The sequence below is a fragment of the Tarenaya hassleriana genome, unplaced genomic scaffold, assembly GCF_000463585.1.
Source record: "Tarenaya hassleriana unplaced genomic scaffold, ASM46358v1 Cleome24, whole genome shotgun sequence".
NCBI lineage: Eukaryota > Viridiplantae > Streptophyta > Magnoliopsida > Brassicales > Cleomaceae > Tarenaya > Tarenaya hassleriana.
This window is the reverse complement of record NW_010965696.1, coordinates 229,333-241,087: the sequence shown is the minus strand read 5'-3', so window position 1 is coordinate 241,087 and position 11,755 is coordinate 229,333. Positions and strand designations below refer to the sequence as shown.

The 11,755-nt window shown below is 36.8% G+C and overlaps 3 protein-coding genes across 4 annotated transcripts; 1 reads left to right on the top strand and 2 right to left on the bottom strand.

Moving 5' to 3' along the window:
• Window positions 1-835: 835 nt before the first annotated feature.
• On the bottom strand, window positions 836-3,099 carry LOC104815578 (bidirectional sugar transporter SWEET2). The gene is made up of 6 exons (XM_010544024.2): window positions 2,725-3,099; window positions 2,151-2,187; window positions 1,850-2,066; window positions 1,602-1,760; window positions 1,391-1,510; window positions 836-1,273 (listed from the first exon to the last, which is right to left on the bottom strand). Exons 1-6 carry the CDS (start codon window positions 2,813-2,815, stop codon window positions 1,157-1,159), a joined length of 741 nt encoding a protein of 246 aa, XP_010542326.1. The 5' UTR covers window positions 2,816-3,099; the 3' UTR covers window positions 836-1,156.
• Window positions 3,100-5,500: 2,401 nt separating this feature from the next.
• LOC104815577 lies at window positions 5,501-8,776 on the top strand. Its single transcript, XM_010544023.2, has 7 exons — window positions 5,501-6,534; window positions 6,909-7,148; window positions 7,454-7,543; window positions 7,675-7,824; window positions 7,937-8,061; window positions 8,169-8,298; window positions 8,470-8,776. Exons 1-7 carry the CDS (start codon window positions 5,977-5,979, stop codon window positions 8,593-8,595), a joined length of 1,419 nt encoding a protein of 472 aa, XP_010542325.1. The 5' UTR covers window positions 5,501-5,976; the 3' UTR covers window positions 8,596-8,776.
• Window positions 8,777-8,994: 218 nt separating this feature from the next.
• On the bottom strand, window positions 8,995-11,590 carry LOC104815576 (ubiquitin domain-containing protein 2). Of its 2 annotated transcripts, XM_010544020.2 has the most exons (5): window positions 11,328-11,590; window positions 10,601-10,669; window positions 10,230-10,352; window positions 9,382-9,501; window positions 8,995-9,279 (listed from the first exon to the last, which is right to left on the bottom strand). In XM_010544020.2, exons 1-5 carry the CDS (start codon window positions 11,362-11,364, stop codon window positions 9,215-9,217), a joined length of 414 nt encoding a protein of 137 aa, XP_010542322.1. In that variant the 5' UTR covers window positions 11,365-11,590; the 3' UTR covers window positions 8,995-9,214. The 2 variants fall into 2 exon arrangements, with proteins under 2 accessions (XP_010542322.1, XP_010542324.1); XM_010544022.2 differs by lacking the exon at window positions 10,601-10,669 and having other exon boundaries at window positions 11,328-11,580.
• Window positions 11,591-11,755: the final 165 nt, after the last annotated feature.

Sequence of the window (11,755 nt, the reverse complement as noted above, 5' to 3'; positions counted from 1 at the left end):
CCAGTAATTAATTATCTTTGATTTTTTTAATCAATTTAAAAATTATTCATCCATTAAATCATATTACGCTATTAGTCTCATATTCATAAATTCTTGAGATATTATATTCTTTCATAGTTTTTAAAAAATATAAAAAAAAGTCACATATACCCTCATTAAAATAAATTCTCTTGAATAATCTATAAAGTTAAGTATTTTTTAATTAAGGATAAAAATCATTTAAAAAATCTAAAACACCGTCTATTAAAATATAAAAAATATTTTCTCAAATCTCAAACAACAACTAATGGAGTATATTCTTAATTACTATTTGAAAAGGCATTATATCAAAAATACTGTTATTTTGACTTCAAGACATACCCTTCTCCATCTGTCATATGTGATTCATGTGACTAGAAATTTAATCATGATCATATTGATCCTAACGTTAAATTTACAGTGATCACACATATTGATTATGTTCATACATTATATATATCACTAATTATTTGATAAAAATATTATAAATTCAACGTTATGATCAATGTGACCAAGATTAAATTTCTGGTTACAGAAATCACAGAGTCACGGATAGATAATGGTGTGTGTTGAAGTCAAAATAGCAAAATAAGAGTATTTTTTTTATAATGCCCCATTTAAAAATTTAAAATATCAACTAACAAAATACAGTCTAAAATCTCAAATTGTTAAAATAATTTGTTTGTGCAGGGAGACACACAAACAAAAGTCCTGTCCAGAATTATCATTTGATTTTGAGCAGTTGCCAAGTAGGGTTTTCTTCCATGGATGCGAAAAGATTTCTTTTCGTGCAAGAAAAGTAAAGAGCAAGAAGAAAAGACGCAGAAGCTTCAGCCATCTTCGTTCAAATGTCAAACTGTATAAACAATGGCTTTACGTGATGTAGAAGCAAATCGTTTTTACACTTACTTTGCCGTGAAGGGAAGAGAAAGAACAGAACAGAACAGATCAGATGAACAAAAACAATAAAATAATCTTCGCAAGCAACACAAGAGACAAGAAACAACGTTCTTCAATCCCACGGCAGACCAGAGAGAGGCTCCATCAACAATTGTCCATGTCAAGAGAAATCGCCAGAACTGAAAAATTTTCCAGCTTCAATCTCGACAGCGGAAGGATTCCTTTTCCGAAACCAATTTCATACGTAAGATACCATCAAGGGCTCTTTCGATTCGGTCTCTCTGGACTTTCCGTGGTAGTGGAAGTACAGAACCAGTTGCACGATCCCCAGAACCGTTCCTATCCCATTCGGCATCTGGAATTCGAGACAAGGAGTTCGTTATTTGGACAGGTTTTAAGGAATTTCAATCACAGGTGGGAAGAAATTTTTGGAGATCAATGTAAGATATTGCAGCCATATAGATGAACTTACAAAAATAAAGGCGTCGTTGTTGAATAACCCGTAGAGAAAGAACGAAACGCTCATCAAGAACGTCGATAGAGACAGATAAAACGGCATGAACTCAACGCTCTTTGTCCTGATCACCAGATTCTGTTTAAAAAAGGAAACAGAGATACTCAGTCAAGAAAGTTGCAGGTGAAAGCTTTGAACCGAATCAAAGGAGGTATCAGATATAACTCACGATCACGAACAAAGGCGAAGCAAACATTGAAACGAGAGAGCCGCAGCTCAAGAACCCGACGAAGAACCATCTCGTCAGCTTGTCGGGTATCTGCAGGCTTCCTGCTACAATCACTGCAAACACTGAAAATACCGCGAGCAGTAACCCGAGCATACGCATCTGAAAAGGAACATGCTATAGTCAAGAACAAGGAATCAATGATGAACAATTCGGATTCAAGAACGAGTTTGCTGAATAACCAAATGAACCTTGTTCTTTTTCTCGGCGTATATAACGAAGAGGATACTGTATGAGAGCTGAAAGATGGCACCGATGGAATTAACCGTCACAACCATGACATTGTTGGGAGATACGAATGGTGTGCCGTACCACAAGCAGATCAGGCAGTTCAAGAGGGCGTATATGTAAGGCAAACCCGAGAACTGTTCCGTTGATCGGTTTCTGATGATTCTTCTAAACGTCGGCCTGCGAATTCGGACATGGAGATACCGATAAGTTTGCAGAAAGGGAGAATTGTCTTGTACAAGTATGGCGTTGGAAAAAACTTACATGGGTGAGACAAAGAGCCCAAAGGCAAAGATGTTGCCTGAAACATTGATGAATTATCCATCATATAAAGCAATCATAGGTGACATAACGCAAAACCCAGTCAGTAACAGATGAAAAAGCTTCAATCTTTGGCTAGAGATCTGGAATTTCACAGTGATATGAACAACAAAAAAAAAATCTGGTCTTTATTGAACCTCGGCCTGAAATTCTCGCCCCAGATGCATACAATGCCTTCATTTTCACATGAATTCTGATGAATTGTTATCTAAAGTCGTAGAGTTCACAGATTAGGTATCAATGGTCGATTCGACATTTGAATTAGGGCCACAAAAACCCAGTCCAAACATGAAATTCCGAGTCTTGTTGTGTTGTTCAACAAGTCTAACAGAAGATTAAAAAGCAAATGATCCAAGTGAGGACCCAGAAAGAACCCACTGAGCGAAGAATTCATATTTTATTGGATAAAAAAAACAATATCTTTTTGGAATCTACATCATGGGTTTTGTCCAAATAAGCATCATTAACACACCAGAGAGAGAGAGAGAGAGAGAGAGAGAGAGGCAATTGTTCGTACCTGCAATTCCTGCAACATCCTTGCAGATTGAGAAAGGACCATGGAAAGCGAAAACATCCATAAGAACTTCTGTGTGATGAATCATCGTCATCTCCTTCTCTTCTTCCAAGCGACAAGCTTTCTCCTCTGTCCTGTTCCTTTTGCGCAAAAAAAAAATGCAGAGAGGAAAAAAAAAAGAGAGAGCTGGGATTTCCACAAGATTATCGTGTGATTTTCTGAGAATGGTTGCAAAACTTTCTTTGAAGAGGAAGAGGAGGGAGTTGCGATATTTATATATGCGGCCGAGATTTGGTGTGGAAATGGCCCTTTTGTTTCTCTCCCTTTTTTTTTAAACACCAAGAAAAATGAATAATTAGCCTCCTGAACGGATGATGACCTTTCTTTTAATTATATTATCATATTTGAACATGCATCTCTACGGATAAACAACCTCTTAATTGTTATAACCCGATTATTTAATTTTATAAATTATCATTCAACCCTACATATATATATATATATATATGTGTGTAAATGAACACAAAAGATAACATTCCCAAACGAAAACCTCAAAACCATCCATAAGCTTATCCAAACTGCTCACGAAATTTAGTTCCCAAATCCATGATTGTTGGATCATTCTAGATAAGATCTCCCCGTGCGGATGACGTGGACCAAGAAAATCTTTATCGTTAGGTTTTTCTCGTTGTATTTGTATATGTAAACGTGTTTATCCGGTTAAAAATGGAACATTTAATTTTCTGAGTTTAGAGATTAAGTGTTGAGGGGCGAAAATTTGATTTTTGATTTTTAAAATCGATATATATTGTTATAGTCACAGATGTATTACAATATCAATGTTTTTTATTTGCTTCAAAAACTTGCCTTACGCTACCCAAAATAGTCAAAACATTTTTTAAAAAAATTTCCATAAGTTTATTAGGAAACTAATACCGATTTTATAGTTTGCCCTCGTTTTCGAGATTAGTTTGGAGTTCGACTCAAGATACCCGATTATAAAAAAAAAACTAATATGGATTTTATCAAAGATTAATCAATCGACTGGTCTTAATTAGTAACTTGGACCAAAAGCAAAGAGAAATCTAATTAATTAATTGAACATATTAGTCTAACATATAATATTCCAAAATCAATCCGTTTTTTCCTAAAAGGCAAGGCAAAAGAGAAACACGTGTTCTTATGATCCCAATTGGAGCAAATAAAATGTCCCAATTCATCCAACCACATAAAATATAATCATAAAGTTTGAATTAGATTAAAAAATGAATAATTATGATTCATAGAAAATCAACAAAATAATACTCAAACTTAAAAACCAATCCGAACTAAATTTAATATAAATATCGAATGGATATAATTTTAAAAAAAAATTCAAAATTGAATATAAATAACACTTAATTCATGTCTTTCTTTCCACAATACAATTTATAATTAACTAACTAAATTGAATATATGATAGATGATAACAGTTATAACAAAATATATAAAAAAAAATATATGAGGATATGTTTTACTCTACAAAAATTTATATATAGCCATTCATTTATTTTGATTTTAAAATTAGCAACTTATCGAATTTCTTTGATGGCTTTTGAAATGGGAAGAAATTATTCAAATGAATGGACCAAAACATCCCAAAGGAAATGTGCCAAATGTGCGTAAATACTAAATACACATGAAGACTCTTCGTTATGTGGGGCCCCATTTCCCACTATAACCTATCATACAATATTTTGGACCACTTATCATTAATATGTCTTTTTAAAAAAATAGTTTGAATTACGGGTATATTTCATTAAAAATTTATTTTTTATGAGATTATTTGGGAAACAATCATTGTATATAATATATACATCTATATTTTTATGAGTTTCTACTGGTAAAAATTCATCTTTATGAGTTTATTTATATCAATTTTTTAATCTAAATTTGGATGATCTAATGATAAAATAACATGTAAAATATATTTTTATTACGGTTTTAAATTTAAGTATGGAGAGGAATATTCATTTGAATTTTTTCGGGTTCAAGAGACAATTAGATAAAAAATTTATGTAAACTTGTTGATTATAAAATTAAAGGTTCCTATGATGGAAGGAACAAAACGTGCCACCAAAGAGTTTGTCGGCGAAGTGCATTGTATCTTTTGATAACAATTTCCTGCTATTTTAGTCGTTTACATACAGTATATGTCTAATATTAAATTATATCTCGGGATGGGTTTTTAATAGGATATATGAATTAAAATTGGAATAAATTCAATAATATATACTAATATTTAAAATTGAGTGGATAGAAATTTTATAAATAATAAACATATATAAATTAACTTTAAAATTAAATTAAATAATTTGTTTTTTTTTTGTCACGAGGAGTTTTTTTTTCGTCAGTTTATTTGTGAAATAAAAGAATAGAATACAAATATATAATCTATAATCCGAAACGAGCAAACAAATAGCATTCATGGCCCAAATAGGACATATGGGCCTCGTACATTAGCCCGATAACGTTATGAGATCGGCCGACAAATAATGACAAAAATGGAATAAAAAAATAATCATACGGGTGAATTTTTATAATGGAAAACTAATTCTTGAATTTGCAATAACAATAACTTACCAAATTTGAAAAAAGAATTATAATTGAATATCCGAATTTACGAAACAGATTTGGGAGACACTCTATCTGATTCGGAAGGTTAGTGATCAAGTGATTCAGGGTAAATAATAGATATATATCAGTCGCCTGGAAATTGGTCTTATCTTCAGGAGCCACATGTATTGCCAGCAACGTGGCGGCCACTGGAGGATCCCTTCCTGTGCGTCCTTCAAGTCTCTCTCCCATTCTCTCTCTATCGATTTCACTCGCTCGATCGATTCCATAATATCTTCTTCTTCCCCAAAAGTCAAAATTTTCATGACCCTCTCACCTTTGGATCCTGTTTTACTGTGCTGATCCTTGGATTTCTGGCTTCCTCACCCCTCTGCGTGTGAATTCAGAGTTTCTCAGCTTTGGAATTTACACTGTTAAACCTCAAGATCGTCTCTTTCTTTTGTTCAGATTGAAACCCTAGTCTCGTCGCAGTTCTTCTCTTGAATTCGATCAACTCTGGCTTCGTTCGTGGTTTATAGCTATTAATTTAGGTGAAAGTTCAATAATTTTTCTTTATCTGATTCTATCTGCCGGCTTATTACCGATCAATTCGCCGACAACCTGTGTTGGTTCCGGGTGAACATTTGAATACCTAAGGAAATGTCTGTGGAGAGGTCGTTTGAAGCCTGGGAGGAGGTTCAGCGACATGGACAAGACTTGGCTGACAGACTTGCTCAGGGCTTCACGGGTTTGATTCAAATCAACCCACCTTCATTCCCATGGCCGAATCCGCCGAAAGCGAAGCTTTTCGATCTGGAGTTCCCGGGTCAGCATTTCGGGGTTAGGGATTCTGGGTTTTCAGTCGAACAACCCATCAATGGTGTTTCAGCAATTCTCGACATCGGGAACATGATTGGTCAAGCCGGGGCTGATTTTGGCGCTGGATTGAACGTGATGGTTCAGCAAATCTTCAGGAGATTGCCTGTCCCGTTCCGACAAGAGGACAACACCCATGTTTCTACGAGGGAAGATGCAAATACTGAGAACCAGAGGGCTTATCTGGAATTGAGTATGAACACACAAGAAGATTTGGGATTGGCTGCTGAACGGTTGAAAGATTCGGGTTTTACGAAGACGGACACTGGTTCTGTTGCAGTGACTGAGGAGGAAGTTCCCGAGTTCAATTTAAGGACTGCTGGATTGCTCGGGAGGCCGAAGGTGTACTTGCCTATGATGCTTATTGCAAATAGTTATTGTTCTTCTGGTTTTTGGATTAGTCCCTTTTCGTTCCCTTTTTTGCTGCTTCTGAAGTTTTGGATGTTAACTCTGTAGCTGTTAGATAGCAATCTATCTGCCAACATATATATATATATATATATATATAGAGAGAGAGAGAGAGAGAGATTGAATTGGAAAGAGATTGGAATGTGGGATACTTCATAGAGAATGAATATTGATGAGGAGCATATATCATTTGTGGGACTCTGATCCAGGAGGAGTAGCATTTGGTTAATGTTTCTTTAATCTCGATAGTATTGTTAAGGGTTTTGAGGGATTTTCTTTAACTTGAGTAAAGCTACGTAAAAATGCAGGGAACAGTTGATATGTCGTCAAGTTATGATAGCAGAACAAATGATATGGAGCATTCATTGGCGGCCAGGGGAGACCTCTGGAGAGTTGAGGCTTCAACTTCGAGTTCCGCTGCAAGAGATGACAGTTCATCTCTGTTTCTTCTCCAGCTCGGCCCACTACTCTTTCTCCGTGATTCAACTCTTCTCTTACCCGTCCATTTATCAAAGCAACACTTACTTTGGTATGGATATGATAGGAAGGTATGCTCCAAAGCCTGCCATGTGAATGTAATCTATCATATTTTTCAGATTCGACAGATGGATTTGGAGGCATTCTTTATCCTGATTTCGTTATCATTCCAATCCAAAGTTGATTTGTGTTGAGAAAGAGAGCCACATGATGGATAATTTATGATTAGTATGATTAATATTTTTTCTGTGTTATGTAGTTCAGTGTCGGATTATGATAGCTGATGTTATCATTACAGCTCCTTGATATTTTATCTTCTTCCCGGCTCCCGTGCTCAACAATGGTGTTTCCTATTGTACATTAATTTCCTTTGCAGAGAGGAATGCATTCACTCTGTCCGGCTGTCTGGTCAAAGCATCGGAGATGGCTCATGATGTCCATGCTCTGCCTCAATCCTTTAGCTTGTGTAAGCATCTATATTTTAAATATTGCTTTCATTTCCTTTGTATATCTTCTCTAAGTGTTTCTTTTATGTATTTACAATTTAAATTCTCAAATCTTGTGGAACTAATTCTCGCGAATCTTTTGCACAAACAGTCATTTGTGGACTTGCAGTTCCCAAATGGGCAATTGACTTATGTATCGGGCGAGGGGCTTACAACAAGCGCCTTTGTACCTTTCTGTGGCGGCCTTCTTCAAGTACAGGGCCAATATCCAGGAGAAATGAGATTTAGTTTTTCTTGTAAGGTTAGATTATAACTGATTTCTCTAATTTTGTTTTGTAAAAAAAGAATGAACCCTAAACTTTGCTTACATAAAGCTTCTTGTGGATGTTAATAATGGTTTTACTTTGAAACAGAACAAATGGGGAACACGTATCACTCCGATGGTATATTGGCCGGACAAATCATTCGGGTTGGGTATTTCTCAAGCCTTGGCTTGGCGGAGGTCCGGCCTCATGATGAAACCGACAATTCAATTAAGGTAAAAGCTTGTGAATTCGCTCTCCTTTTTTTTTCCCTCGGTCTTTAGGAGTCTTCAAACACGATTTGATGTTTTATTCATAATGCAATATTCAAAAATTGTACCAGCGTATGTCCTACATTTGGTGGGAGCAATCCCGGGACGAAGGCAGAAGTTGTCCACTCGGTGAGCGATGATCTGAATCTGATATGTGGCTGTACGTTTACCGCTCATCCTTCAGCATTTGCGTCCATATCCGTAAGCCCCTCGAATTCCCTCTTTTCGGATATCTTCTACTTCCATGAATCTGCATGATATTTCTTGAACATACATTCTCTGATCTGTTCTCTCTTTTCGGATGATCTTCTACTTCCATGAATCCGCGTCCTATTTCTTGAACATGCATTCTCTCTTGTATCTGTAACGCAGTTTGGTCGGTCCAAGTGGAATGGCAATGTCGGAAGAACAGGAATAGTCCTTAGAGCGGATACACCTCTTGCAAGCGTCGGCCGTTCATCATTTTCAGTCCAGCTTAATAACGCTTTCGAGTTCTGATATACACATAGCTTTAATGTTCATGTGTTTGACTCTTTTTTGCCACGGAATGAGATGTATATAATAATCAACTCAGTAACCCACAAAGACGCAAAACATTACGTGACCACCAAACTTTTGTCATGTTAAATCCGACAAATCTTCCTACTTCCTTAACGTATGATCTCTGAGATTGTCTGAATGTTGTCTGAGTACCTGTATGTGAATCAGTACATACTCCAAGAACTCAATATGATCATTGATGTCTTATTGAAGCTCTCTACAAAAGTTGTGCCAATCATCTTAACAATTTGGTTTCTTCAAGCAAATGCTACACGGAATGATTGGAAACTGCCCTCATCTCAATCTGTGTTCTTCCCCTTCTTGATTCTTGTATCGAGGCAGAGACAGGTTTTAGGATAAAGAACTGGAAAATCAAGACAGTCTCAGAAGTCAGAAGGGTGTTTGCTTCTGACATTTGTTTCGGACAATCTTACAGGATGGATTGAAAGTCTTTTGCCTAGATACATATCAAGAGAGATGTGCACACGCCTAGGCAATCTTTGAGAGACCATAGATACAAAGAGAGAAACAAGAATATGGATGTACAAGATTTACATATTGTGATCTCATCCATCAATCAACTGTCTTGGACCAAGTTGGTAGGTTCGCTTAGAACATACTTGGGCAACTCATACTTAGCACCTGTAACATATAAGATCATGACCCGTCGGGTGAAATGGTTTTTCAAGAATGAATCCAAAGACGATATACTGTAATCCCGAAAAGCCAAGGATTATGTTTTACCTCTCTCATCATAGCAGACTGTCAGGTCAGGGTTCTGAACAATGACTCCTGCACTTTCCACGATCGCTTGAGCAAGAGGTAGTTCCGCTTCAGCAGCTGCGCGAAGGGCATCCCATATTTCTGCATGCCCCCAAAGTGGAAATTTACAAGTAAGCATCGTCAACTAAACTATAGAATACATTCTCTGGGAAACAATGCCGGTCAATAGCTACACTGCATCTGAAATGAAGATTTGAACTCAGACACCTTACATTGGGATTACACCAATACTATCAATTAAGCTGGATTTCATAGGTAACCAATCCTTTTTCCGGTAGGTGATACTTTCTAGATGTACTGTTTTTTTATAGTGGTGATCTTAACAGAACGAATCATTGTGGTCCTGCAACTACGAAAAAAATTACTAGCCGGGCACAATGGGGAAAACGTTTTTATTAGATCGTCTTTCTTAGACATCGGATGGATGGAGGTCTTTATAGAATGTCCAAGAGCGTGGCTCAGATTTGGTAAGAATACAATTGAAAATGATCAAATCACCAGATATTTGTGACTTGTTATGAATAACAGCAAATGGGTACTTAGCTCAGTTGTAAAGCATCTGACTAAAGATTAAGGAGTCGCCGGTTTCACATTTGTGCAAACTGCAAACTACTATTCTCTAATTCTTGTTTTTTCCCTCCCAACCATTAATATACTGCTTTAATTTCCTCAAGTATGTAACTTTAATACCTATTACATACTAATTTGCATGTCTATTTGCAAGTCTAATCAGCCACAACATGTTATCAAACAAAAGCAAGCATCTTTCAAGGGTAAACAAAGGCAGAAACACCATGAAAATCTCGTACCTTTTCTGCCGCCATAGTGAGGAGCAGTGTCCCAAAACTCTTCTCTCAGTTGCAGGAGCCGAGTTTTGGTTATCGGTTGAGGATGCTTCCATGGTTTCGGCTTTTTTATCGTCTTCACTGCCCCTGCAACAAGCAACAGTGTCCACTGCATCAAGCAAATAACCGATACCTCCTGTTTTCTGGATCTGAACGCATCAACTATGTACACTTCAATCTAACAAGTGAGAACTAATAGCCAAGGAATCTTATTTGAAAATATTGTAATGATTGTAGCCATGTTAATGGAGGCAACCCAACCCCAGAAGCAAAAGGGCACGCATACAAAATATGATGCATATTGTAAGTATACACGCATAGAGGCTACAACTTACACATATATGCGAGGTAATCAAATACGTCCTGAAGAGCTGAAGACTCCATCACAATCAAATTTTGAGACACTAAAATGCACATAAACTCGTACATTAATATTTCACATACATGCATGTAGGTGTATCACATTCATTTTAGTCCAGGTGAAAGTTCTATTTTTTTTATAGGAACTTGAGAGTGAATGAAGATCCAGGTGAAAGCTCTATTCTTGGACATCTGGTTTCCAGGAAAATCCAGAGTCTGGCTCATTTTCCTGCGGATCTCCTGGAAACCAGATGTCTAAGAAAGTGAATGGAACATAACAACGGGCAAGTAATCAATTCCTTTGAGAAACTGAAAGAAACCTCAGATCCGCAGGAAAATAAGCCAGGGCTCTGGAATGTCAAGAAACTACACAAGAATTTCATGAGTTCTAGATATTTTTTTCCAAAGCTGTAGTCGGTAAACACATCTGCTCAGATAAAACTCTCAAAATCCAAGATGAAAATTGTGAAATCAGGATCCAGAGAACAAAAGGGCAACATACAACATTATCAGACGATTTCTGGAAGGAGGAAAGAGTAGAACGAATTCCTGAGACCAGCTTCCTCTCCTTAAATTCATCAGACTGGTAAAAATCCCATTCTTTCTCTTTCTCATCTTAACAGATGACTGATTTATCAGCTAAAGATCATAACACATACCATCAAAATAGTTCCCAGAGAGAGAGAGAGTGAGTGGCCTTACCGTCTCCGTTCGACTGTGACGATCCAACACAACCCATATCTCTTCGTTCTTCTACTTCAACCCACAGAGCAAAACCTCACAAAAGCAGACCCGAGAGATTCAGACAAAATCCTGTCAAAACATCGTCGGAGCCAATCAAAGTCTTAAGCTTTCTTGATGTAAATCGGTAAAACAAGAACGAAAGGTCTGTTCCTCTCCCCTCCGGCCCCCGGAGAAGAAGCTAAACCTAAAAGTTATAAGAACGGTGAAGAATTGAAGATGATGATGATGATGATGATGATGATGATGCGTCATTATTGAAATGATAATGACAATGGTTACAGGCTCCGCTGGCTTCTCTAAGTTGAATCACCAATAATCTTCCGCCACGTCACCACTTCGAATTCCCTATATTTTTAGTTATTTACTCAGAAGTAGAGGATGTTTGT

Excerpts from the sequence above, each read along its gene's own strand:
- LOC104815577 (XM_010544023.2), top strand. The coding sequence starts at position 5,977 with ATGTCTGTGGAGAGGTCGTTTGAAGCCTGGGAGGAGGTTCAGCGACAT. Across the intron at positions 7,149-7,453 it reads GGTATGGATATGATAGGAAG|AGAGGAATGCATTCACTCTG; the intron begins GTATGCTCCAAA and ends TTTCCTTTGCAG. Across the intron at positions 7,544-7,674 it reads GCCTCAATCCTTTAGCTTGT|TCATTTGTGGACTTGCAGTT; the intron begins GTAAGCATCTAT and ends TTGCACAAACAG.
- LOC104815578 (XM_010544024.2), bottom strand. The coding sequence starts at position 2,815 with ATGACGATGATTCATCACACAGAAGTTCTTATGGATGTTTTCGCTTTC. Across the intron at positions 2,188-2,724 it reads GGATGTTGCAGGAATTGCAG|GCAACATCTTTGCCTTTGGG; the intron begins GTACGAACAATT and ends TCAATGTTTCAG. Across the intron at positions 1,274-1,390 it reads ACAACGACGCCTTTATTTTT|ATGCCGAATGGGATAGGAAC; the intron begins GTAAGTTCATCT and ends CTCGAATTCCAG.
- LOC104815576 (XM_010544020.2), bottom strand. The coding sequence starts at position 11,364 with ATGGGTTGTGTTGGATCGTCACAGTCGAACGGAGACG. Across the intron at positions 10,353-10,600 it reads TGATTACCTCGCATATATGT|GGGCAGTGAAGACGATAAAA; the intron begins GTAAGTTGTAGC and ends TGCTTGTTGCAG. Across the intron at positions 9,502-10,229 it reads TCACTATGGCGGCAGAAAAG|AAATATGGGATGCCCTTCGC; the intron begins GTACGAGATTTT and ends GGGGGCATGCAG.